The sequence below is a fragment of the Rhipicephalus microplus genome, chromosome 2, assembly GCF_043290135.1.
Source record: "Rhipicephalus microplus isolate Deutch F79 chromosome 2, USDA_Rmic, whole genome shotgun sequence".
Classification (NCBI taxonomy): Eukaryota; Metazoa; Arthropoda; class Arachnida; order Ixodida; family Ixodidae; genus Rhipicephalus; species Rhipicephalus microplus.
The window spans coordinates 155,880,977-155,908,678 of NC_134701.1; the positions used below are offsets into that span (position 1 = coordinate 155,880,977).

General features: G+C 44.8%; 1 protein-coding gene across 4 annotated transcripts in view; it reads right to left on the reverse strand.

The window, feature by feature from the left end:
- Nucleotides 1–301: 301 nt before the first annotated feature.
- Nucleotides 302–27,702, reverse strand: part of LOC119170663 (DNA damage-regulated autophagy modulator protein 1) — a 68,194-nt gene continuing 40,793 nt past the window's right edge. For 3 of the 4 annotated variants that reach the window (XM_037421889.2, XM_075886938.1, XM_075886937.1), the window contains exons 2-7: nt 17,325–17,485; nt 12,282–12,349; nt 10,375–10,547; nt 5,240–5,417; nt 2,846–2,910; nt 302–1,305 (exon numbers count right to left, since the gene is read on the reverse strand). In XM_037421889.2, the coding sequence (XP_037277786.2) occupies nt 1,120–1,305; nt 2,846–2,910; nt 5,240–5,417; nt 10,375–10,547; nt 12,282–12,349; nt 17,325–17,485 (831 nt within the window). In that variant the 3' untranslated portion in view covers nt 302–1,119. Of the gene's footprint in view, nt 1,306–2,845; nt 2,911–5,239; nt 5,418–10,374; nt 10,548–12,281; nt 12,350–17,324; nt 17,486–18,414; nt 18,605–27,702 lie in introns of those variants that run through there. The other variant, XM_075886939.1, reaches the window with a different exon arrangement.

Genomic DNA, 27,702 nt, shown 5'->3' on the forward strand with positions numbered 1-27,702 from the left:
ACAAGAATCAAGTGTTTCTTTTTTCCATCTGTATCGCAAACACAATGCTTCGCTATTAGCTGCATGCAACTCCTTAACTAGGTTATGCGGCTTCTATACGATAACTCACTTACCAACTTATCACTTCAATTAACAATTCTAACTCAATGAAGCGTAACTTATAGAACGAGCAAACATCTTTCCAGGATGTATACTTACAAGAAGGCCCATTTGTCTAGCAGTTTTAACTTCCTCAGCTGCAGCTCCAAATAGCAAAGAGGCAAGATAGCAAACATTGAGTGATGACAATGACAAACAGAGATTAACAAAACATCGTGGAAAACTTTATTACAAACTGTACAGAGTATTTACAGGCATCGAAACAAGACTGTGTCCAGTTCGTGACTTGGCTGTACGATCTTCGATCTGTGAGCGTTTCCCGTTCAACGGGCTCATGAGGAAGCAATGTGGAGTTGTGCTGCATGTAGAGCATTACAAGAGTGATGGTTTTGTTGCAAGCACAAAGCAATAGTTGCGTTAGAAACGTGCTGGAATGTTATACAAAGTAGCTCTCTCCTTTATCGCCAAACCGGTGTAAGTAAACAAAATGACTACTTAAGTAAACGCGGTCGCCGCAGCGAGCATTGAAACATTCTCGCTGTCCGTCACTTCATCGCAAACTGAACTGCTAGAATAGCACGTACAAAGCTATGAGCCGTTGGATGATCGCTGTAAAGATAAAACACGTGCTTCCACGACCGGTTGAGCAGAGTGCGGATGTTACCGAAGCCGTACAGGCGAAGAAGCAGGGTATAAAGCAACTTTTAGAAGCTGTCTGTACGAGGTATATATATATAAATTGTGTACAACTTGTGCTTTGTCATATTGCCGTTGCCTTTTTGACCAAAAGCCAACAGTGAGTTTGCATAGACTAGGATGACCCTTAGGCAGCGATTGTTCTGAAGGCAGTACAATAGAGGTGCCTAGAATTCGTCTCGTCTCCTATCGCGACCATTTCGCCTGCATAATCAATCCACGAGGCTCATCGCTTCACGACCAGTACTTGTTGGCGTCCTGAATGCCCGCTGTCTGTCAACGACAAAACGCACACAGCAATGTCCACGCCACTTTGTGACGTCATTAAAACTTCATCATTTCGTTGCTCGATTCCTTCTCCTGCTGCGTTTCGGTGTTGACGACCACATTTTCCAGGTTGACGGTGATGTTGACGGCCTTCATGTCAGCTGAGAGCGTGAGGAAGTTGCACATGAGGCCGAGGATGAGAATCCACTCGCCGACAGAGGACCACGGGCTCATGCCGCGATACTGGAATAGAAGAGAAGTAAGAATAGTTTCGTTTAATTTGCATGAAGGAAAAAAGGGTAAGCTTAACGGTTCGCTTTGTTTGTTAGACAAAATATAATGATATCTAACAGAATCATACCAAGGAAAGTATCGGGGATATTAGTAGAAGTAATTGTAATGTATTTGTTAATAAAAAAGGTGGATGAAAAGATAACTTGCCGTGGGCAAGATCCAAGCCAGCGACCTTCATGTAACGCTTTACTTTGCGCAACTTCAAGCACCGTAAAATAAATGCGGTGCCGTCATGAGGCGAATCAGCAGTGGCACTACTGTGGGGCCAAAGGACGCTTAGTACATCATTGTAAAGGGACATTTTTTTCTGTTTATATATGAATGCCAAGTCATCAAATGTGAGGCCCAAGGGATGGCTTTAGACCCTCCCATAGCAGAGTGAGTACCTAGTACTTTAAATTGTTACCCACTTTTTCTAAACACACAAAATTCACATGGGCAGGTAGGTTACGTTTCAGCCGGCCAGCCCTTCACTATAAAAGTCACATTGAAAAAAATACACAAATATAAGAAAAACTATAACAAATAACAGAATAAAAAGTATGATGGCAATCAAGATCACCAGAGACATATACAGTATACGAGGTGAATAACCGATGAGCAGGGTATTTTCGTGAAGTTGACATTGCGACAGTCCTCACCCCAAAGCAATTATTGGCAGAATTGCCACAACCTGAACCGGTCGGCAATGGCTTCCTGCGAAACAGTGCCAAACAGGACAAAACACCAAAAAAGGAGAACGTAACACAAACTATCCCTGACTATCATCTGAAGCTCTAAGTCTCATAACTAGCTAATATAAAACAGTTAAGAAACTTACAGACGCTGCACAAGTGATAGAGGGGCCAGCGGGAAGACATATCGGCGAGCAGGGCTGACACACACAAAAATTTACGACACGCCACGCCATGCACACCTTTGAAATAGGTCTAATGCAATTTAGTTTTTTTTTTTCATGCAGAATGAGAGTGAGTACGCTGAAGCACAAATGGGACGGCTTGGGGATATGCGTAGCCTCAACAGGCTCACATGCCCTTTAATTTGCATGACTAAACAAAATCGGGGTATCACCGAGGAGGACCCAAATATATGACGCTGTAGTTATAGGATTCCATCAAGTTACGACAGGGGTGAGTACAAGCGGTGACCAGTACAGACGGGGGGAATGGGACAGCTGAAACTGACTTGTTGATTTGAGAATTGAAGCCTGCAAAATTTAGTATAGGTACATAATTCTTTCTGCTGATTTCAATGCTCGTTACGAAGTTTTGTAGTGTTCAAATGTTTTAGTAGTGAAAGTGTCTTGCACATCTGATCGCATAACGAGCTACTAAAGCCGAAAATGGAACATTAGAAGTTGCGGGCGGTTGCCCTTTCTTAGAAAAAAGTGTTTTACCAAAGAAAACCAGGGCCCTGATATATTTGATATCCCTTGAAATGGTTATGTCACATTGTGAAAGTAAATACAGAAAAGCAGGGCCAGACTTACGATAGTGCCACGATTTGGGTTTGGCTTGAAGTCATCTAAGCTGTTGAATGGAGCAAACGCGGCCACTGTTTTGGTTTAGTCAAGGTAAAAAATGGAAAGAATGTTTGGCTGCAATCCTCTTTAGTGAAGTTTCGTGATAATAATATGGCAACCACAAGATTATATCTCACAGCGCCACACAGGAACAGCCCGTGCAAGTTGTTTAAAGAACTACATTGCCCAGTATAATCCACTTTATAAAGCTACATAGCGGCAGGGTATTGAGATCACGTGTTTGATTCTTACTTTGATCTGAGATAGCTATTTGGTCACACTGAATGATCATCTTTATTTTTCAGTGATGTCACCGTATAGCAATTATATTAATCACTAATAAATATTGTGATCATGACTGTACAGCTCATTATGAGTTCAAACACGTGGAGACATTATGAGTTGAAAAGTGACCCCAAGCTCGAGCAATGACACCGAGATATGTCGAATTGGTTCAGTATGTACCACTAGTTGAGGGAGATCAATACAGCATTCTTTTTCAATGTAGTTGTAAGTTTGCAATGTTGTGCCTTTTTAATACAGACAACACGTTGCAACTGATATTCAGTGTGACTATACACCCCAGCCATTCTTTTTAATGAAATCGCGTGAGCGTTGATCTTTGTAAAGTCCCTGGATATATTTGGGAAAGTACCGCAATTCTTTTAAACGAGCCGCCGCGCCGCGCACCCTCCTCTCTACCTCCCGCCTCTCGGCCCGCGACGAACGTCGCGCGTTTTTTCAGCGTGACATAGCATTCTTGATAGAGAAGTGGTGCGAGCCAGGTTATAGGGCCGGCGCCTGCACGGTAGCCGTTCTGGAGAGGACATAGATAACATTTGGACACTTGGAAGAGGAAGGTTGGACACTTTAGAGAGGATATGGAGGAGAATGTCGCTATTTTCTCTATATTAAGGGACTTTAGGCTGCTGGACACTGTAGCTTCAAATATGGGCGAGAACTAACAAGATTTGTTACAGGATGCGCAAACGCAGACATAATTTTTGTGCGCGAGCACTGTCTGGTGCACTATTTCTTTTGAGATGCATGGGCACCATCAGCCTTATCTCTGCGACCATGTGTTCAGAAGTCAGGTGTGACGACAATCGGCGTATAGCAATTTTGTTGTTTTTCGCCGATAATAGGAACTACCGTATCCTCTCACACCTCACAGACAAGGGCTATTGGAGTTGCCGCAAGCCTACCACCTACCGAGGTCGACCAGCTAGTTTTCTTCTTATGCCCTGGATGAAACCTCGCTGTTGTATGCATGCCACATGAGCACATCCCCTGAACCTCTACAGTGCCGAGCACCTCCGCCTAGCCGAGCTTACCTATCATGTGTCCTTTTACACTGTCGCTCCCGACAATCCGTGGAAATTCAAGAAACAAGGCATTCTCTATGGCATCAAGGCATTCTCTATGGCATCGACACGAGAACGAGCCCCTCCGAATTTATGGATCGCTTCATTACCCCTGGCCACAACGTAATTGTATTTAAGGTAATTGTATGAACACGAATGATACTTGGTTATTGTTGTACAGAATAAAGAAATGCACAACGAATGTAATTATCCGGGAGTAGTCAGCGTGCTATCAATTCAATGTTATTGTAGTATTTTTTAGATGCAACTCAAAGCGTTGAGCCTTGCTGAAATTTCACTCATGGATAATGACAATTTATCACTAAAAACCCAACGCCGCCGACATCAACAACGACGCCGGATATCTTAAATAGCGTCGAGATAAACATTATAAAAAGAACACTGTGTATCCATCATCCCTATAAGCATGCGCAGGGTTCCATTAGAAGTTGTTAATCTAGTGTTCAGCGCTTCAGTAATGAATACGGCTCGTCCACAGCATTCTCAAAAGCTGCAATTTTCCAGTCGAATGTCAAAACACTGAACTCAATTAGGCCGGCAAAGCTCCTGCCTCAGTGACTGACTGTACTTCTGCTTGCGTGCAGGGCCATCTTTATGCCTTCCTCCTTTTCTTTTTTTAATCCCCATTTCTTTATCCCCAGAGGGGGGTAGGAAACTGGATTCTCTTCTGGTTAACAACCCTGCCTTTCCTCTTATTCCTCTCCATCTCTCCCCTTCAGGTTAGAGGGAGAGTTCATCGCAGTGTCCCCCCCTCCCTCCACTCCTGGGACAGACTATACGCACTTTCTCCTCTTAGGCGAGTCAGACAAGAGGGACGGGGACGGGAGGCTGCCCCCCTTGTGCGCACGCACGCCTATGACGCTCCTACCTTCTCAAGTCGCACCGGACGCTCACAATGCTTCATAATCATTCACCAGCGTACCGACCTGCAGAGAGAGAACATGTTCACAGTGAATTGCGTGTAGGACAAGGATACTGGCCAAGGCGCCACCAATGGTGGCTGCCGTGGAGATGATTCTGGCGTATCCAAGCATCGGACGGCAGTGTTCTCGCCCCAGAAGCCACACGAACAAGGCCTGTATGATGAAGTAGCCTGTCGAGAAGACGAACGTCAGACCGGCGCCAGCGATGTGTGGAAGCAGAACTGGAAGTAGCTGCGGAAAAAAAAACAAAACAAAATCTAAAATTTACACGAAACACTATAAGAACGAGGTAAGTGGGAACAGTAATTGTGGGAGTTTTAGGTCTCAAACTCCGACGTGATAACGAGGGACGCTGTAATGAAGGGCTTCGAAAGGACACAAGATCTTCAGTTCTTCGCCATGCACCTAAATCTAAGTCCATCAATATAACTGGTTTCCATGGATAATGTCAGCACAGTGATCCGGCAGGGTGCTTTATTTCATGCTCTACAAATACTTTGGAGGGGGGCATTTTTTAAAATAAATATAAGTGTTGTTAGTAGCCACCAGTATAAGAGTCTTTGCTTCTATATTTCTTCATTTTTTTGATGATTCAAAGGCTTTCTTCAAGTTTAACTAAGTAGACGGGCCCTCAAGGATTTTGACACGTACGGGTTGCACCTCCGAGGCTGCGATTCGATCGCGCGAGCTTCGGGTCACCCTTCGAACACCACAATCATTAGACCACCACGGAGAGCAACGAGGCAGGTGGATAGAGGCTCAGATATTTATATAAAATATTCTTTTTCATGTACATGCACAAGTGCGTGAAAATTGATTGCATGGTTCTGACACTTGGATTTACAGAAATGTAATCAAAAACAAATAACATTATCTTTCTTTGCCCCGTACTAAAATCGCCACACTAATACGGGGGCACACTCTTAGTTAATTTTGGCACTCTCGGGTTCATTAGCATGCACTTCGAATCCCAGGCATCGCTTATGTTTTTCCGTGTATAGTTTTCGGTCATCGCAATGCATCGGCCGTGGTCAGGCATCGAATGTGCGCTGTGGAGCTTAGTATTGCACCAAATTAGCACTAGGATACCACGGAAGGTTGCAATTTAATGTTGACTGAACTGTCATTGAGCAAACCATATCAACATGAAGCTACTTTTTCAGATGGAGAAAAAGGGACGCATTGCAAGCAAAGCGATTCTGCAAAAGAAGCAGCAGCGACGCAGTGAAGGGCGTAATGGTCTGTGAACAGGCAATAAAATTTCACTGTAAATTACATTATGCCGCGATAGAAAAATGAGGCACCTAAACAATACATGCATTACACATAGTGCTATTTCAATGAGACCCGAATGGCGAGTGTGTTGACTAGCTTCATGCCAATGAAAGTCTTATTGGAGTGAATGGGATTCAAATCGACATTTTGCGTGCATTTTTCCTTCGCAACAAACATTCTACACGTCCAATCAATATGCCATGCTTCATATAACATTATCAAAGAGGCGTCTTGGACGACGCAAAATTAAAAAAAAACAGTTTTTATAGGAACAATACAAATAAATGAACAAATTTATTTTTAGAGCATGCTTTCGAAACTATACACGTTTATTCAGGTATTGGTTAAATCTAGGCTATATCTAGAAAGCCAGACAGAAAATGTCCAGTTTCCTGGCTAGAGCTCAAGCTTTAGGTGGGACCTTATTCAGAGGGTACTTTCATTATATACGCTAATCTTGGAACTTCCCAGTGGTGTGGAAGTTCTGTGGGTTTTTTATTTTATGCGTTTTCTTCGTACTGTCCAAGTTCATTCTGAAAGTAATATTGACTTCTCTTTTTTTACGGAGGGAATAAGACGCAGACGAGAGGGACACAATAGACATGAACGAACACCATTTTTTTTTACTAACAACTGATTTTGTTTCAAGGGGAATACATATAGGCTCACATTACGACAGCGCTGATCACATGGTGTTTTCAAAAGCGATAAAAGTTGTTCGTGATGGCGTATCATTAACAAAAATAAAAATATGATCAATGATACGTGGTGTATAAAGCTTAAATAGCATGAAAATAAAACAAATATTGTGGAGATTGCAGCAACAAGTTTTGAAACAGATAACACAGTCAGAACCATTAAACGTAACATTTTTCCAGTTTTTCGGCCATGTGTGGTAGGTATTCCACCTAACGCTAGAAGTTACTTCAACCCAGTGCTTCTAAAAAAAGACGTTCCGCATTCGTATAACACTTCTCGCGTTCATCTCGTTTCCGCTTTATTTCTTCCGTAAAACATGCATTGGCTAGCCAAACAAAAAGTTCTATTTGGCTTTTTACTAGTTTATACATAGTGCGAACTACGGATAAGACAACGATTGTCATTAATGTACCTGGTTAATTGAACGGTTCGCATAAGCCGGATGGTTTTCATGCTCGTGTGGTGGTTCCAAAATAAACATTGCTCTCCGATTTACTTAGAGCACACTCCTTAGAACACGGACACGTGTTCGGGATCGAAAAGTAAAATTTGAATTGGTCTCGATCTGAGCGGTGCGCGAACGAGCAAAGGCTTCAACGCAGCGGTCAACTTACGGAGGTTCAGCACTGACTCCCTCTCGGTTCAATAGCTTCCCAAAGGAAAGTAGGTGCTTCGCTAACTTGAGAGCCTGCAACCAGTTGGAAATGGAAGGAGAGGAGGTAGGAGATAGTAGCACTCAGGAGTAGAAGAAAGCGGTCAGAGATAAAAAAAGATGAGAGTGCAAGAGATGTGCAACACACCCCAAAAATAGCGAGAAAAGAGAGAGAAGATGTGTAGGACAAGCAGCAGGTCGAGGAAACTCGTAGAACGCGGTAAGCAGCAAACACGGCATAGGCGGGAGAGCACATAACCATGCTCAGCTGCAAACAAAAATGTTCTTCACAATAACGAACGAAAAAAAAGAATACAATTATTTCAACACTTTAGAGCGGGATTTTACATGCCATGAATGCGGCGCTTAGGTGCTACCTTCATCTTTGACGTGAACGCCAGAGCTAGTGTACCCCGGTATATTCCCTGGGCTAACTCGGTGTGTCTTGTGCTGCCGAAGCGAAGCACAGAGCTCACGCAGAAAAAGGCAAACGGTCGAGATCTGTTTCACCGGGTGTCGTAATGATAGCGGCTGTTCACAATCTCCTAAGGAACTGAATGGTTTTGGCGGGCAACTTAGCCCCACACAAGCAAAACAAGGCCTCATATTATGGTGGTGCCTCAACCCCTCCCGCCAAATATCCTGTTGCCCTCACCAGAAGCATGTGAGAGGTCATTAAAGAGCACAAACTGCCACACACAGACCAGGCTGGCGGACTGGTATGTTTGAGTTGCGGCTCCCTGGATGGCGTGCTCGCCTACTCCCCCTCTTCACCTGGTTCACGGAGTCCCCTTCCCATACCTATTCCTCACCACTAACGTTTATTCCTTCTCCTTTCCATGAATAAACATAATTAGTTTTAATCAGTTACACCGACTGTTCATTGGCCTTCATGTCAAGTAAACTTATGCTTCAATGTCCTATGCATCCAACATATTTAAACCGCACCCACCAATTTATATTTTGTAGGAGACATTTTTAAATATTCTCCAAACCTGAAGTAAGTCTTCAACTGGATGTGCATTAGAAGAAAGGCAAGAGTGTCACTCGGTGTTTCGTGCCAACATAAAAAAAACTCTCAGTACTGTACGCGGTAGCATTGAGCGGTTCATTGTGTTCCTTACACAAACCACCGAAGCAAATAGGCACGGTCTCAGATGATATCTAATAGCCTTTTAATAATGAGCCAGGGAACACGTTGATCGGAACTACAGAACAGACGCGTTGCGTTACGCTTGACACACTTAATAGGCAGTTTGGTTCGACCAGTTGATTGATATGTGAGGTTTAACGTTCCAAAACCCCCATATGATTATGAGAAACGCCGTAGTGGAGGGCTCCGGAAATTTCGACCACCTGGGGTTCTTTAACGTGCACCCAAATCTGAGCACACGGGCCTACAACATCTCCATCCGCCTCCATCGGAAATGCAGCCGCCGCAGTCAGGATTTTCGATGTGCCGGTAGATTCGAATCACTGACGGTGTTCCCGTGTGCCAGTACAGACCTTGGGCTGACTAGCAGCGTGGTTAAAAGCATGTTAATCAGCGAGGAGTGACCTGCGAATTCAATTATGATGCGTTTCACGAAGGCAGTGAGCAAATAGGTCGAAAGCTACTGCATGAGGAGCGTTTAATGTTCTAAAAAGTTCAATTTTCCGGAGAGAAAAAGAGATTTTAAACATTTTGCCGAACATCAAAGACCCCCCTCCCCCCCCCCCAAAAAAAAATATGGAATAACAAAAACTTAGCTGAAGTTTGGCTTCAAGACGTAGATGAAGCTGTGAAATGTTCTGTTTTAGGTTGCGTTCGGCGATCGCATCTTCGAAGAAATTCAGGTCGGAGTGAATGTGAACCTTATAATATTTTAGCGAAGAAGCCGCCATCATAATGTGTACATGTGAATGGCTCGAGAGACGGAAGGCCGGTAGGATAAATAAATAGATAGATTGATAGAAAAATAGATAAATAGATAGATTGATAGAAAAATAGATAAATAGATAGATTGATAGAAAAATAGATAAATAGATAGATTGATAGATAAAGAGATAAATAGATAGATATATAGATAAAGAGATAAATAGATAGATATGTAGATAAAGAGATAAATAGATATATAAAGAGATAAATAGATAGATAAATAGATAAATAGATAGATAAATAGATAAATAGATAGATATATAGATAAATAGATATATAGATAGATATATATATAGATAGATAGATAGATAGATAAAGAAATAGATAGATAGATAAAGAAATAGATAGATAGATAAAGAAATAGACAGATAGATAAAGAAATAGACAGATAGATAGATAGATAGATAGATAGATAGATAGATAGATAAAGAGATAGATAGATAAAGAGATAGATAGATAGATAGATAGATAGATAGATAAAGAGACAGATAGACAGATAGATAGATACATAGATAGATAGATAGATAGATAGATAGATAGATAGATAGATAGATAGATAGATAGATAGATAGATAGATAGATAGATAGATAGATAGATAGATAGATAGATAGATAGATAGATAGATAGATAGATCTTGCCTCACCCAAGTGCCATCCCGCCGTATATGGCTGACGGGATTTGTAGCCACCATGGCCATGCCGGTGCCAGCCAGTACGGCGCTAATGAGCGACAAGTAGTTGAGCAGCGTGACAATCTTCTTGTGCTTGCAATCCACCGCTTTCACCGCGAAGAAGCGAACCAGCATTGGTGTCAGGCCTGTTTGTGGGAACAATGTTGCGCGTTTGTCACTTATTTGTGACCACACAGTAAAGGGTGAACTAACAAAGAGGAAAAGAGAAGGGTAAAGGAAGAGCAGGAAAGTTAACTGGGCTGTAGCTGGTTTGCCACACTACACTGGGGGGTTGGGAGAAGGAGAGAAAAAAAATAAAGGAGAAAGACAGAGTAGAAGTAATATGCGCATACACACAGTGTTCACCGCGCAAACCCAGACACTGATCCGAAAAATTGATTAGCGGATTCTTATGAGGTTGACTTGGGCTAGAATTTAAAATGTTGAAATGCCAGCAGCTAGATGCGGTGGCAGCAGATGCTGTGTACCAAATTGTGTTGTGTGCTTCTTTGCGTGTGTGCGTGTGTGCGTGCGTGCTTGCGTGTGTGTGTGTGTGTGTGTGTGTGTGTTTAGAAATGTAGGGTGAAAACACAAGCCGGAGTGATTAGCTATCCAAGACAAAACGCTAACACCTCCATATGTGCAATTTTCGCGCAGTTGTTCTGTGAAATATCACACATGTATCCAATTTTCGTTTTAAGAACGATTAGTAATATATACACTCGGGTGATTCTTTGAAAACAGAGCAGGTTTTCGATCGACAAAGGCACTAACACGGGCATACCGCTTTTCTGAAACTTTGCCCCCCCCCCCCCACGCACACACACAAACACACAAAAACAGAACTCTAAAGATGTGTTATTAAAACAGGTAAAATAGACACAATTAAGCTACGCTGTAGCGATTAGAAACTTTGTATGCTTCGAGCAAGATGACGCTTTTTTTTAAACACACTTGAAAACTCTTCCAGGAGGACCTAACTGAACCGGTCATGTCTGTCATGAGTGTCCCACATAAGACACGGTGAAGAGAGCCCGTGATATGCTGCAGCTAACACCCCATCGCGCAGTTAGTGCTTAATGTGCCAGCTGCAACAAGGAGAAAATACCAATATTTCTCGTCTTATGGTTATACCTAGGATCTGATAAGAGTGTAGGAATGAAAATAACGATTTGAATATGCTATTCAGTGAAGTTTACAGCAGTTCAGCTCGAGTGGATGAAGATACCAGTGTAGCCTCATAATCACAAATGGGGATAGATTAGATGAGTGAATTTTGTAAGACAGAGTAAGAAAACAAGAAGAAGGCATGCACTTCTCTTAATACAGGGCACAAAAAATATTTATTGGATGAATTCATGTACGAACATGTCCTGAAGTTTTGACACATGTTGACGAAAAAACGATTGCACAAAGCAGGACCAAGTGTTTCCGAGTTTTTTTTATCTTCTGGATCAGAAACGAAGATTTTCTCTGCGCCTATAAATGTGACTTATGATAGCGTCCATATTCGCTTACTCTTTGAGAAGACAACACGCACAACGACCCAGTTCATTCTTGATCACTTCTTACAAATGAAGATCACACGGGATAGCCATGCACAATTGAATGCATATCGGTACAATAGAGACAAACTTTCGATATTTGTTAGCTCGACGTTATTGGTCCTTTAGCGGACCAGAAAAAGCATCCTTATACAGTCCTGTATAGATATAACATAACCATTCGATTAACTCCCTAGAGTTGATGTATTCATTTAGCAAGAAAAAAAAACGATGAGAACAACAAACACGTGGTGGCCATAATTATGTCCCGTCCATGTTGCCGACGACAAGAGCGAAAAAAAAAAAGGTTTGAATTACAAAAGCAGTGCTGTATACCTGAAAGTATGCAGGCGATCATGGCGAGCCCAAATAGTGCACTTTGCGGAGGATTGCCACCTGCATCGCTGTAACAAAAATGAATGACACCACTTTAGGACTCATCAGTCATCACGAATGTGAACATACAGAAAACTCAATAGATCAGAAGACGCGCCATTTCACGATCACAAACCCTACAAAAAAGCGGGTTGTCTCTGATGTAAATGGCGATAAAGTGAAAGGAGGCTGAGTTACTGTAGGACACTTTTTTTTTTGCCGAAGTTTTCTCTATCGTTTTACTTAGTACCAAACGAACAGCATACGCTGATTTTCCAACTCAGTGAAATCTCATTTCTTCCCAGTAACGTGCACTTCTGCTTGTTTTAGGCCTATTGTGTATGCGCAAAGTTATGTACACCTCACTGAAAGCCCAGATATTGCAAATAATTTACTCATATAATCGGTCGCCCCTTCACTACGTCTTCCACAGCAAACATATTTGTGAACCAAAGCGACATATCGTGCCCCAGCTCCTCGCACACCAAAAATAGCTCGCGTAAACGCTACATTTAACCGGCAATTGCATTAAATTATTTTTTTAATTCTGCCACGCATGGAATGCAAAACTTTCGCGCTTTCAAATAAGCAAACTATGTTATACGGCTTTTCATACTTTATGTCAGCCCAGTTACGCGTTAACTAACGCAACAGTGTTAAGTAGCTCACTTCAAAGAAATTCTGGTGCCGGCGTCTGTGTCAGCGTCGTTGGTTGTGAGCGAAAAAAACATCACCTTGCCGTGATTGAAAAATTAGGGATGGTGCAAATAAAATAATAAACAACTCCGGGTCTGAAGGAGAACTAAACCCAGGCTACCTGCCGGGCAAGCAAGTATTCTACAACAAAGACACGCTATTTTTTCAAGTTGCTTAAAAAAAGCCTATATGAATGTCCCATAATTAAAAGAACCTCTTTAACGCATGCAACATGGCGTGTCAGTAGTGTAGAACTCCCAGTGGTCAAAAGATGTGCATTGAGCAAAGAGTGCGTGCTTTAAAGGCCCATCCATTACAATGCGCTCAGGCATATTTAATTGTCATCAGCAACAGGAACACAGCAGGCCACCTTGGCTCTATCTCTCGTTGCCACTGACCACACCACCATTTACACAGATTCACTCACAATCACATGGGCTTTCAGAACGGCCTTGGTTTGTCGGAAAGTCATGCGTTTTGTCTACTGCCAATTGGTCAGAAAAAAAAGCACGTCACCTGGTTCCCAGCACACGTCGGCCAACACGTACATGAAACCATCTTTAATTTCAATGAAAGTGCGGAACGAAAGTGCGGAAGTAAAGGGGAAGTACCTACTCACGAACCCCTCACCTCCCCCCCCCTCCCCTTAAGAGCTTGGTATGTGACTTTGCATCTGTTACAGATGGAGGCGTATACATAGCCCTGGAATGTTCTAAATAAATAGGTGGCATAGAGCCGGTATGCCCACGCTGTGGCCATCTCAAATGTACGTTGCAACACATGCTGTGGCAATGCCCTTTGTTGCGCTGGAGCAGTGAGTCTCCCTCTACGTCGGTGAACTGGGACTATCTTCTCACTAGGCAAGACAAAATACACCAGTTTAGGGCCATCTAGAAGGTCCGTGACATGCCCGTAGAGTTTAAACTCTCCGTCCCGTCGTGGCAGTGACCCACCGGTATCACCCCTTCAGACGGTTCGAGCGGCGCCTTCGGATAATAATAAAGTTCTTTGCCTGTATGCTTACCCATCTCGCGTTGGCTTACGTACCCGCAGTACGTTCTCCAATTCGCAACCGGAATAATTATGGCGTTGTGGGCGCCTAACAACATTATTCGAAGTAGGCATTCAAGGATGCCATCAATCGGCCAATGTTACGTGCTCAGTCATTTTTCTCCTTACCACACGGTTGATGCAAGCACAGAGTAGCGATGCCAGACTATGGCAACTGAGAAGGCGATGCACGCGAGGCCCCGATTACGCGGTCGCGTCCTATACTCTCGAAGACGAAGCTCATGCGTCCGCCATGTTTTAGGGGTGAAGCTCCTTACGAGCTAGCCTTGTCTTCCGTTGTGGTCACGGTATAGAATCATTGCTTAGTCGAAACTTATGCAATAAACAAAAAGGTTTTGCAAACGATTTCAAGGTAGACCTACAGTTTAAGATCTCTCACATGGAATAAGACATCGACGCTCTCGGCGAAAATAAGCTATCGAAAAAAGTATTGATGAAATGATCAATAGAAGAAAAATGTGCCTATAGTTCTGAGATGTTGTGGCTTTTCAAGAACACTTGTAACATGAAAGCCCACGTCGAGCACTGTGATATATGACCCAACATATCACGCATATGAAAATGGCACATTTCCGCCGGTAAGATGGCGGGTTCTTGAATTCACTTTTGAGGCATATCCTTCATTACAACAATTTTCTAAATCTTCCCTTGATTACGTAAGATAGGTGGAAGGTAAAATAAAGTAATATTTTTGATACACTTTATGCGACTAAGCTTACAGTACATGGGTCAACGCCCGCAATTACGTACGGTTACCAAGCGACACATTACCCAGAGCTTCGCCCACTTGTCGTGATTCACTGCATGATGATTTCTTTCTTCTATTTTGTACTTTTCCTCTGCATGCCGGCCGTGGCTCTTTATGAGAATTTCGCACTCGGCTAGCAAGATCATTTGTAACGGTTAAAGTCAACACCGAAACGCATGTAATTGTACATTTCATATCCAAACAATTCGCGCAGCTTAAATAGAATTACCTGCTATGCATGAAAGAGCGTTTATTAGGCATTCACTTCCTTCAGACGGCAGTCATCAAAACGGCAAACTGTAAAACCTTAGGCGCACATCGAAGGCATCAGCCCATTTCAATCAGAGGATACGTGGACAACTTTGTGGACTACTGTTGCAAAGTTTAAAGAAATCCGCGTATGTACAGGAACATTCTCCTGCTTTATGTCATAAGTTAAAATTTCCAACTGAATATAAATGGTCATTCGTCCCTCGTAGAGTTCCGAGTTGTGTACATGTTCGGTTTGTTACGTTATGCTTGTTCATCTCGTAAATAATTTGGTACGCACACTTACTTCAGCCTTTAGTTAATCTATCGTAGTTTTGTTGAATAATTTGTTACCTTCGTTTTTTTTCAACATTTATTCTGTGTGTAAGGTTTCTTATTTATAATTTCATGATAGCGGACCATACGTGTTGTCAAACTTCCTAGATTTCCGATGAAAAGTCCGAAACATTTCTAAAAATATTTTCACCCTTTACACGTTTCTATTACGCTTGCTACCTAACAATGTTGAGAAAAAAACAATATTTGATAATGCTAAATGAGTAGCCATATTAGTGCTCTGGGAGGAAAACGAAGCTTGTATGAAAAGCCAGAGGACAAAACGATTCTGCGCATCATGATGGGAGTCATCAGCTTTAGTTGCAACAAAACAATGAACATCTTGGAAACATCTCGCAACCTTCAAGAAGAGTGCCGTTTCTCTTTCTTCGACGCAGCTTCCTGTATTGCTAGAAGAACGTTATATTTCCGTGTTAGTGTCATGTATTGTATGCAACACATATACGCTTCCTCCTACGTGGCCTACGAAAAGTCCCTTTCCACGTGTCTCATTTATTCAGCAGGTCTCAGCCAATGTGTACGTCGCAGTTCATCGAAACAATACTCGTGTTGCGGAAACAATGACTTAAACGCGCTAATACAATGCCCCACGTGCCTCGAGATCTCTCGAACTGATGCGACAGCTACCTGTTTAACGTAATGCTTGAATTTGTATGAATGAATGTATGACGACACTACGCTCTTTCAATGCAAAAAGTGGGTTCATGTAAGTATAGAACTTGATCTCCGGTTTCGTGGAAAGTCGTCACAATGTAATCCAGGAGAACATAACAGCACCCAACGCGCTCATTGCGTGACGCAGTGTGCGCACAGGTGAGACCCGTTTAAATTCACAGGGCACAGTTTTCGTGTGTTGCGAGAAGAAGTATACTTAAAATTTCAAGGAGAATTGCCAACTGTGCGAAATTTTCGTCGTTTAGCGAGATGTGAGAGACTCAAGTACAATCGCACGAAAGTGAGGGACAGGCAGTGTCGCAATGAACGAAACTACATTCATTTTGCTCTGGTTGCACAACTCGTAGCGGACCGAAGTGGTCTCAGCTTTAGTGGGTTCCACGGTGCTTTAATTGCACCCTGCGCAACCTGTTCTTAGCTTCAATGTAGAAATAGCCTATTTTAAAAAAGTCAGGCAATTATTTTTCTTAATTGAAGGAAAAAAAACTATAGAGACGCTTCAACAATGATTATAGGGGCTCGTGTCCGCGAGGAACTCTTACGTTACGTAATTGTTCTCAAGGACAAGTTATTGTCAACCATTTATTTAGAACGAATTATTAGCGAATGCGACTGCGCAATGACAAGATGAAGTTACGAAATGAAGACGTCACGTGGTTGATCCCAGAACAGCGGGACTCGATTTATAGCAAGACGGAAAGTGTAGAGGAAGAATGGCCGCTTTTTTTTATTCCAAGTCAGGGAGGGAGAGGGTGCAATGAAGCGTAACTCTTAGGTACACTTTCTAATCTTATTAATGTGAGAGCTAGCGATGAAAGTACAGGTAAGCATCGCTGGACAAAGAAAGGTCTGAATTCCATCACTTTTTGTCCGTAATTTACACTCAACAGCAGGCCTTTCTAATCAAAGCAAAGCGGAAAGTGTAAGAACACAGAAAAAAGACAGGGAAAAATAGAGCGAACAATGCCTGGATATACAGTAAAATCGTATTGTTACCATAGCGTGAAGAAAGGAGAAGGGGGAGATGAAAGAGATAGCGAGAAAGAAAATACGTGGTTGAAGGGGTTTGTTTTAAGTTCAGCTCAGTGACAGAATGAGTGGATTATGTTCCCTTGGCCGTCGCACACATCAGACCCAGCACTGCAGATAATTCCAAATAAATACATGTGCAGTAAACAGACACGTAAATGCGAAAATTTGTCTTATACCTGACGTACGGCAGGAACACGGGCACATCTCCGATGAGGACGCTCCACGCGTAGACGATCATAACGGTGATGGTCATGGTGAACACGAAAATCCATGGGAACCAGTGGAGCTTGGAGACCTTGATCTCCATACCGCTGACAACTTGCAGGTAGTTTCCTTCCTGCACGAGATGAATGAACGCGTGCTGTAATTGCGGAGATGCGGTGGCAACGTTCCTTTCGCACATGAATGTGAAAGCAACGCCAACAAGACAAAAGATTCAGGCTTCGAAGCAGCCAAAAACACTTGGTTAAAGAGTAGCATCCACTTGAAACACCGTGAACGACGTCGCAGAAATTTGGTTGCCACGTGCAGTGATGTATACTGTCACTACTTTTTTCTGCCACCAGAGCTGGACTGACGGCCTCTTACGCAGTGGTTTCCTTAACATAGAAGAAAAGAAAAGTTATCATTGCACGACCTACGTCACGGTAAAATGAACGCGTTTTCAAGAGCACTAATAATCATTCAGCAAAGTTATAGAGGTATACAACTTTGCACATCTATCAGACTCAAACGTTCCTCAATATCAGGTAAAGAAGGCAGTGTGGCAAAAAAATAATAAGATAGAAACAGCACTTGGTCTCATAGCCTGCCTAGAAGAAGGTGGGCGATAAGTGAAGGAAATACACAGTGAAATGAAGAACACAGCACGAAGAACGCTTTTCATTCATTTACATCTACACGTACCTTTATGATTGCATACCACAAACGCACCGCCTAGAACAACATTTCGTAGTCTTAAAAGGCTGTTTAGCTAATGTAATATGGCTGTTCTGTGCTAGATGCTGTGCTACCGAAAGTGTTTTCAAAATATAATACTGATGCCGCACTTTAAACGGGCTTAGCAAACTATCTAGCTCTGTCAAGCGTAAGCGCATGTTTTGTGGAAAGCTTACACGCACCATAAGAAACGCCTACAACGTTCTTATAGTGATCGCACATGCTCTTGCGGAAAGCAGACAGCCACTAAATATATTTTCCCAATAGTTCTCCGGAATAACACGTGTTAAAGGACTGTCAAGCTGATATCTATTGCAGTCGACTTACACTGGTGCTGCTCCTTGTAAAAACGTCTGTCAGCTCCACTTCGCAACTGCCCGTGCAGAAGGCAGCATGTAAGGCCGCGATCCTAAACCAAATACATTCACAATAGCTGAGCAAAAATGTCCATACGCCATGCCTTGAGGGGGCCCTCCACTTCTAGGTTGCCGCAGCGAAATCATTGCAACAGTGCGGGCATACGCATTTTTGTTACGAGGCACGCGATCAACCATTGCAACATCGTCTGCCACTAGGTGAAAGACAACGACGCTCAATCAAACACTGCATGCCGGCATTATCGGGAACAGATCCGCCGGACTCTCAAAGCGGCGAGATAGGACGATGCGGGAACAGCGTAATCTTATCTGCCTTCACAGAGCGAACTGTGACAGACCTCCCTGCTCCGGGACCGAACGACGCTACATCCTGGAGTACTCGACTCGAAACCATCGGCGACGGTAGTAAATTTAAATATATCCGGGAAGGATAGGGTTCGTATAGGACCCTCGGTTAGGCAATCCAATCCCGGTGCACCAGACCGATAACACGCAAAGGAATAATGCACAATCCAATTCCAGACAGCTCTGTCCTGGACCCGCTATCGCGCCCGAACGATATTTGTGCCCCTCCTGTGCTTTGTGTGTCAATAAATAAAAGTATGTCAGTTCCGCTAGCTCAGCAAACGAGACTGGGTGGCACAATTAGTTTAGCGCACAAGTCGTGCCACACCATTCGTGATATATCTACTTGTTGCTGCAACCTGCATTGTTCTGTATCACATACGAGAAATAAGCGGAATTGGCCAGGCGAGGCGAAAGTTAACCATGGCTCCTTACAACTACACAGTCGTTGCAAGGTGAGGGGAAGCGTAGACAGAGCACTTCATTGATTTCATGAATGATTGGATATTTGTAACGGAGGCCAGCGCCTTTTGGAAGGCAAAAAATATGCCATTACTATAGACATTTCTTTTTGCATGGGTAATTTATGGTCATAATCTTTGATTTATATATATATATATATATATATATATATATATATATATATATATATATATATATATATATATATATATATATATATATATATATATATATATATATATTGTGAGACGACGTCAGGTACGAAGGAGCGACCGTTTTATTGTCAACCCAGACGCGCGAGCCAGCAACCGAACAAGCAGCGAGCCGCTACGATGATGATGATCACGGTGCTTTGTATGCGCAGGTGAAAGTGAAAATGATGAGCAACACAATCAGCGCTCACACTATTTCCCCCCTACACGAAAGCGGTCTGCAAGACGTTCATTTAGTAAGTGTATGAGCGCTGGATATAAGGTTTCAGGCGAGACACATGGACGATCTCGGTCCCGCGACGACGGCGATCAGAAGCCGAAGTAACCGGCGCGACGCGATAATTTACGGCCGATGTTCGTTCAAGCACGGTGTAAGGACCCAGGTATCTGTGAATGAATTTTTCACGGAGGCCGGGTGTGCGAACAGGTGTCCAGAGGAGCACTTCGTCGCCTGGGTAGAATGACACAACTCGACGTGTCGCATCACAACGAACTTTTCGCTGGGCCTGAATGGTAGAGGTGTTGGCCCGGGCGATTGTGCGGCAGTGGTTGACACGGGCAGCGAATTCTTCCGGAAGGGACGCAGATGGGACAGAAGGCGTGGACAAAAAGCTGGTGTCTAGAACAAAAGATGGTGCACGGCCATACACAAGAAAAAACGGGCTGTAAGTTGTAGTGCGTTGTATGGCAGTGTTATAGGCAAACGTGACGAAAGGTAGTATTGTGTCCCAGTTCTTGTGATCGGGTTGGACATACATAGAGATCATGTCTGACAAAGTTCTATGAAAACGCTCAGTAAGACCATTGGTTTGCGGATGATATGCCGAGGTGGTCTTATGGATTGTGTCAGAGGCCTGTAAAACTTCAGCGAGCACACGAGAAAGAAATGTCTTGCCACGGTCACTCAGGAGAACACGAGGGGCGCCGTGGCGCAGGATAATGGCACGCAGAACAAAGTCGGCTACTTCGCTGGCAGCTCCAGTAGGAAGAGCTGCCGTCTCAGCGTAGCGAGTAAGATGGTCTACGGCAGTAACAATCCAGCGGTGACCGGCGGCGGTAAGCGGAAGGGGTCCGTATAAGTCTATGCCGACGAACTCGAAGGGAGCGGATGGGCACGGGAGAGGCTGTAGAGGGCCGGCGGGAAGAGATGTCGAACGTTTTCGGTGCTGACATGATGAACAGGAAGTGACGTACCTGGAAACACTAGTGGAGAGGCCAGGCCAGAAGCAGCGAGTCTTAATGCGATCGTAGGTTTTATGAAAACCCAAGTGGCCAGCCGTCGGGTCGTCATGAAAGGCTTCTAAGACTCGGAGTCGAAGTGAGCGAGGTATGACCGGGACCCATCGGCTACCGAGAGGATGGTAAGTTTGTCGAAGTAGCATTCCGTCATGAAGTTTGAAACGCGTGAGTTGTCGTCGCAAGCGGCTGTTGGGAGCACGAGATGAGCCGGTGAGCCGATCGATGATTGTACGGCAGTATGTGTCTGCACGTTGGAGCGAGGTGAGGTCTGCGGATTGAAGGAAGTCATCCGGTGCAGTGGGCTCGATGGGACTAAGACTGGTCATCTGCGTGGTCTCTTGGCTGGGAGGTGCTGCGCAGCAGGTAGATGCGTCATGATTTTGCAACAGCGGACAGCGTGACAAAGCGTCGGCATCTTGGTGTTTGCGGCCCGACCGGTATGTGACACTGTAGTCATACTCCTGCAGTCGGAGCACCCAACGACCGAGGCGTCCTGACAAGTTTTTTAATGATGACAACCAACAGAGCGCATGATGATCCGTGACGATCGTGAAGCGGCGGCCATACAAATAGGGGCGAAATTTTTGCACGGACCATACGATAGCGAGACATTCCTGTTCAGTGATGCTGTAATTGCGTTCCGCTGGGGAGAGAGTACGGCTCGCGTAAGCCACGACTTGCTCTTGTGAAGCCTGGTCACGCTGCAGCAGAACAGCGCCGATTCCGTGCCCACTTGCGTCAGTGTGTAATATAGTAGGGGCTGTGGGATCAAAATGGCGAAGAACTGGCCCTGACGTGAGGCATCGCTTCAGGGTCTGGAAAGCAGCTTCACAGTCATCTGTCCAAAGAAATGATGCACTTGTGGTCAGGAGTTTGTGAAGAGGAGCCGCGATAGTGGCAAAATCACGGACAAAACGGCGGAAGTAAGAGGCTAAGCCGAGGAAGCTGCGAAGGTCTTTGAGCGTGGTGGGCTTAGGAAAGTGCAGCACAGCGGCCACTTTGTCGGGATCAGGTTCGATGCCAAGCTTGCTGACAACGTGGCCTAACACTTTGATGCTGCGGCTCGCAAACCGACACTTCTTGGTATTTAGCTGGAGACCGGCTTTGGCTAGACATGTGAGCACCTCGTCTAGACGTTCTAGGTGTTGCGAGAAGCTGGATGAAAAGATGACGATGTCATCCAGGTAACAAAGACAGGTCTTCCATTTTAGGCCACGCAGCACCGTATCGATCATCCGCTCAAATGTGGCTGGGGCATTGCAGAGCCCAAAAGGCATCACATTGAATTCGAAGAGACCATCAGGAGTAGCAAACGCTGTCTTCTCTTTATCAGACTCATGCATCGGGATCTGCCAATACCCAGATCGTAGGTCGAGACTTGAGAAATATTCTGCACCCTGTAAGGTGTCAAGTGCATCGTCAATTCGAGGCATAGGATATACATCCTTGCGCGTAATTTTGTTTAGTGCCCTGTAATCAACGCAAAATCGCACTGATCCGTCCCTTTTCTTAACTAGGACAACAGGAGAAGACCAAGGGCTTGTGGAAGGTCTGATAACGTTGCGTGCGAGCATGTCATTGACTTGTTCCTCGATGACCTTGCGTTCTGAAGACGACACGCGGTAAGGGCGACGGCGGATAATACGAGAACCGTCTGTGGCGATGTGATGAGAGGTCACCGTAGTTTGACCTAAGCCATCCGAACAAACGTCAAAACAAGTCTTGTGTTTTGTTAAAAGGGCCATTAAGTCATTAGTTTGCGTTGGAGTGAGATATGGACTCAAAGTGGCTTTAAGCGCATTAGATGAGCCTCCTGGTGGCGTACACTTAGCGACTGACGGCGGAGACGATACAGTGACGACACATACCGGTGCTATGTCGATAAGGCTGGCAACAGTGGACCCCTCTGGCAGTAGTTGTGGCTCTGTTGTCGTGTTGTAGGCGGTGAGACTGGCATGACCACGCGAAAACCGCACTAGACAACATGCGATGGCGATTCCTCGGAAAATGCAGCGCTGATCGGGGACAACCACTGCGTCACCGTCAATGGTATCGCTGGATCTAATGGTGAGGATACGTTCTTGGGCCGGGGGCAGTACAAAGTCTGCAGCTGCAACAAGGTGAGGCGACGAAAAATCGTAAGCACTAGAATTTTCAGTGTCCGTAATGCGAATAACGGGCGGACCACACGAAATGACAGCGGAAGCGGCTGACAGGAAGTCCCAGCCCAATATAATCGGATGAGCACATGAAGAAAGCACAGCCAATTGTATATGGTGACGAATTCCGTCGATCAGAACACGAACAGTGCATTGTCCAATAGGGTAAATTCTATTTTCATTAGCACCACATAACACCGGACCAACATATGGAGTTTGCACTTTTCGTAGACGATGACATAGTTCGCGATCAATGACCGAAATGGCTGCTCCAGTGTCCACGAGTGCGTCAACCGAAATGCCTTCTACACAAACAGTTAGTAAATTTGCAGGGCGCGCAGGAGGAATTGGGACACTTCGACGACAGGCAGTTTCTCCTCCAAAAACTGCAGCTGCTAGTTTTCCGAGTGGCTGTCGAGGGGCATCAGGGCAGAACGTAAAGGCGAAGTAGTACGGCGGAAGGGCGATGGTGAACGACGGCGGGGTGAGCGGGAAGAACGAGGTTCACCGTGGGACAAAGGAGGCGAAGGCGAACGTCGTGACGAGGGAATGTAGGTTCCTGGAACGTAGGGGTCAGACCTCGCAGCCCGGTCACTCTCGTACGAAGAATAACCTCGTCGTTCATCTTGCTGGCGCCGACGGCAAAAGCGGGAGATATGTCCTCTTATGCCACAGTAGTAACAGACGGGGCGCGTAGGGCGCCAGGCAGGGAAGTGTGGTTGTGGTGGTGCCTTGGCTGCCATCGCGGCCAAATGGTCGTATACGACGTCCGTAGTTACAGGTGGAGTAGGTGGAGGAGGCCGTGACACGACTTCGGCATACGTAGGCACATGTAAGGGCACAGGAGGCGGGGCACGTGCGACGCTCGTCATCGACGCCAATTCGTCCTTTATAATTTCCCGCAGGTTAGGAGGGGGTGAGCGGGCAGGTGAAGTCGGTGCGCTGGCAGGAACAAGGCTGTGAAGTTCCTCTCTCACTATGGTGCGAATTAGAGCTCGCAGCTCATGCTCGCCAGTAAGACGAGTGTCATAGGAGGCGTGTGGAAGGCGCATTGAGTAAAGTGCGTCCAGGCGCTGGCAGGTGGTAATAATGTCCTGAACTGTTGTCGGGCTCTGCATGACAAGAGCATTAAAGGCGACGGAGTTGATGCCTTTCATTACTTGCCGAATACGATCGGCCTCCGGCATGTCCTTTTGGGCGCGGCGGCAGAGGGCCAGAACGTCTTCAATGTACGATGTGTACGATTCGTCAGGCCCCTGGATGCGGGTAGCGAGCTTCTGTTTAGCTACCTCAGAGCGTCCTGTAGAAGTGCCGAATATTTGACGCAGCTGCACCGTGAATGCTGACCAATCAGGAAAGTCGCGTTCGTGGTTATGATACCACGTCTTAGCAACCTCCTTCAGATAAAAGGGTACATAGCGCAGCTTATGTGCCTCATCCCAGTAATTGCAAGCACTGGTACGGTCGTAACTGTCCAGCCATTCTTCTACGTCCTCACCGCGAAGGCCAGAAAACACTGGAGGGTCTCGTTGCGAGGTACTCACGGTGTGGTGAGGCCCAGCAGGCTGAGCGGGTGGTGCGAAGAAGGCGGTAGGGGGTGGGTCGTTTTGCGCCATCACTGTTGGCAAGCACAGCCGTCGACCTGATCGGAGCTCCAGGGGTGACCGGTAGTGCACGAGGACTTGGGAATCACAGCACGCTCCACCACTTGTGAGACGACGTCAGGTACGAAGGAGCGACCGTTTTATTGTCAACCCAGACGCGCGAGCCAGCAACCGAACAAGCAGCGAGCCGCTACGATGATGATGATCACGGTGCTTTGTATGCGCAGGTGAAAGTGAAAATGATGAGCAACACAATCAGCGCTCACAATATATATATATATATATATTCATTCATGACATCTTTATTGGAAGCATAAGTGCTGAACCCAGTAGTCGCGAAGAAAGGACCGCACTGAACAAGGCATCATTCACAATGGACGCTCCGCTAAAATACTGCTCCACTGTTTTGGTGTATCTAAGAACATAATCAATTGTTGGGATTTTAACGCACAAACACTACACGCATCCACGCATGCCAAAGGGTGCACTGCCATAAATAGTGAGTGAAAACAACAGCATAAATTTTATCATGCTCGTAGTTAGCAATACTACTCTGGACCAGGTGATGAAGCCATACATGTCTTACAAAAGTCACGCGTAGACTACATTCGCCTAAGAAGTCTGAAATGCGATAGCAATTTCCTCTTTCCATCTCAAAAGACCATACTGGTGGGATACTTTGTAAGCTCTAGATTAACGCGTGTCTTCTTTACATAAGATACAACGAGCGTGTCTCAATGCCTGCAAACAGTTATTTATGAAAATTTTCAGCGTTGGCCTTGTCTCAAATCAGAACGACCAATTGGGTGAGTTTGTGTGCCTCTTTCTTGAAAGAATATTAGCGCGATAGAAACAGACTGTTGTGCTTATTCGCAACTAATATTTTGTTTGATTTGGCCATTGAATGTCGAAGAAGTTCTTGTAAACCTTCTTTTGATAGAACGGAAATCTCGCATTGCGACCGCAACCAGCACTCACGATAAATCACAGATGCATTCTAGATGTCACTGTAAGGTTACAAGAGTATCAGTTTGCCTTCGTTAGCCCTATCAAACGCAAAAGTATCACACCTATCTGAGAGGTGTGATACTTTTGCGTTTGATAGGGCTAACGAAGGCAAACTGATACTCTTGTAACCTTACAGTGACATCTAGAATGCATCTGTGATTTATCGTGAGTGCTGGTTGCGGTCGCAATGCGAGATTTCCGTTCTATCAAAAGAAGGTTTACAAGAACTTCTTCGACATTCAATGGCCAAATCAAACAAAATATTAGTTGCGAATAAGCACAACAGTCTGTTTCTATCGCGCTAATATTCTTTCAAGAAAGAGGCACACAAACTCACCCAATTGGTCGTTCTGATTTGACACAGATAGCTTGCGTTACGTCCATGTCTGATCAGCCACATAGGCTGCTGTTGTTTCTTTTGTCTCATTGTGCACGTGCAAAGGTTGTTTGTTTTCTTAGTCTTTCCCAGATGTTAATAAATCCACTTCTTTTCGGAATATGATTTGAGTTGCAAGTGAGTGCTGTAGTCTGTCTTTCCTCTTTTAATCCTCGTTTCTGTCGCCCCCTTTTTCGTTGAAGATGGCCGAAACTGGATACTAGTTCGAAGTGCAATTCATTGGGATTATATGAGCGAAGAAGGAATTTAATAATTCCACCAATGAACGTGTTCTGTATCCAAAACGGAGGAGCTTAGAACGCAGGTTTTAGAGATGCCTGCTAACTTTATCAGTTTGCTATTATCTTTATTGTTCTCTTCCACTTGAATATCCCCTGGCATGTCTAGTATTCACTATTTTTGTTTAACTGAAGAAAAGATTACGCTTATGTTCAATTGCAATCACTAATTTCGCTCGGACCTTTTACATCTCGGACCACACGCTCCGAGATGTATGCCAGGGGCCATAGCGCTCTTTATGAAGACATCGTATTTACTCGGATGTACCATGAGTTTTATTTTGCAGATCTTTACTACCTTAAAGCCGACTGACGCATTGTAATAGAACACCATAATATCAATTGTTTTTCTTCCTGGATGCAATGAAAAGTCACGCCTCCCGTGGCAATCATGGTCGCGTTACAATCGAATAAATACGGTATAAGCATTCATAAAACTCCCTCAAAGCAAGCTGCGTGGGTACGGCTCAATGAGGGCCACCACCTAGCCTTCGGAATATTCCTGCGCATGAATCACCGGACAGGGACATCAGATGACGTTGCGCTTACGTAAGCGTGACGCAAAAGCCATCGTCACGATACGTCTTTACGAATGCATTGCGTGTGCACTGTAATTAGACGCGCAGTCTGCCAAAAATGCAAAACGAATGGCAAACGAAAACGCCCTTGCGAGAGCGAGCGAGAAAAAAAAAATCCCAACCACGTCGACGACGATTGAAAGAACCGATGCCTATCACGCACACCCGGTTAGCCTCAGGGTATTCGCGACGCTCGTGTGGCAGAACCGGTGCGCGTTGGCGCTTTGCCTGTGGAAGCACTTTTTCCGCACGCTTGAAGCTGAATTTGTGCGCGCTACGCTGCGTTAGGAAGTCCAAGAGGTCCATGAGGCAAAGTGTTGCCACTAAAGCTCCCGAAAGAAACCTTCATAAACGCGCGAACTACTCGGCTAATCTCCGTGCTTATCGAAGGTGGCTGCGATTGTGTGGCGTACGCTTTGGTAAAATATAGGTGTCCGCATTTCGCAGCGCGGGAATAGCAGGTCACGGACGCACACTGTAGGGGTGAGGTGTGCTTGGTGAAGGACAAGACATAGTCAACCGATTTGCCTTCAAAACGGGGATGAATTAAAACGAAGAGGGAAAGGAGCTAGGAACAGTTATAGATATGAAGACTGGCAAAACTTTCAGGTATCTTGAAATAGGAACGACCGTGGCAGCTTCTTTACGTCAGGGATACAATTGCGATACTGTATACGGAATATTTGTCACACACTCATACGAAACAACCCACTATTCAGCATAAATTTGTCACGCAGCGGTGGCATTCACAATCAATAATAGATGTGGATGACTTGTCCTCATTTTTTTCTGAGTGTTTAGGTGCGCTGCATGAATACGGGTCGCCAGGGACTTACATATGCCCTGAGCTGAACGGGGAACATGCCACCGGCTTCTGAAAACTTTCCTAGCTTTGCAAACTTAATGAAGATTATTAGTTGATAAAGTCGAAATGAGGAAACCAGACGCCTATTTTT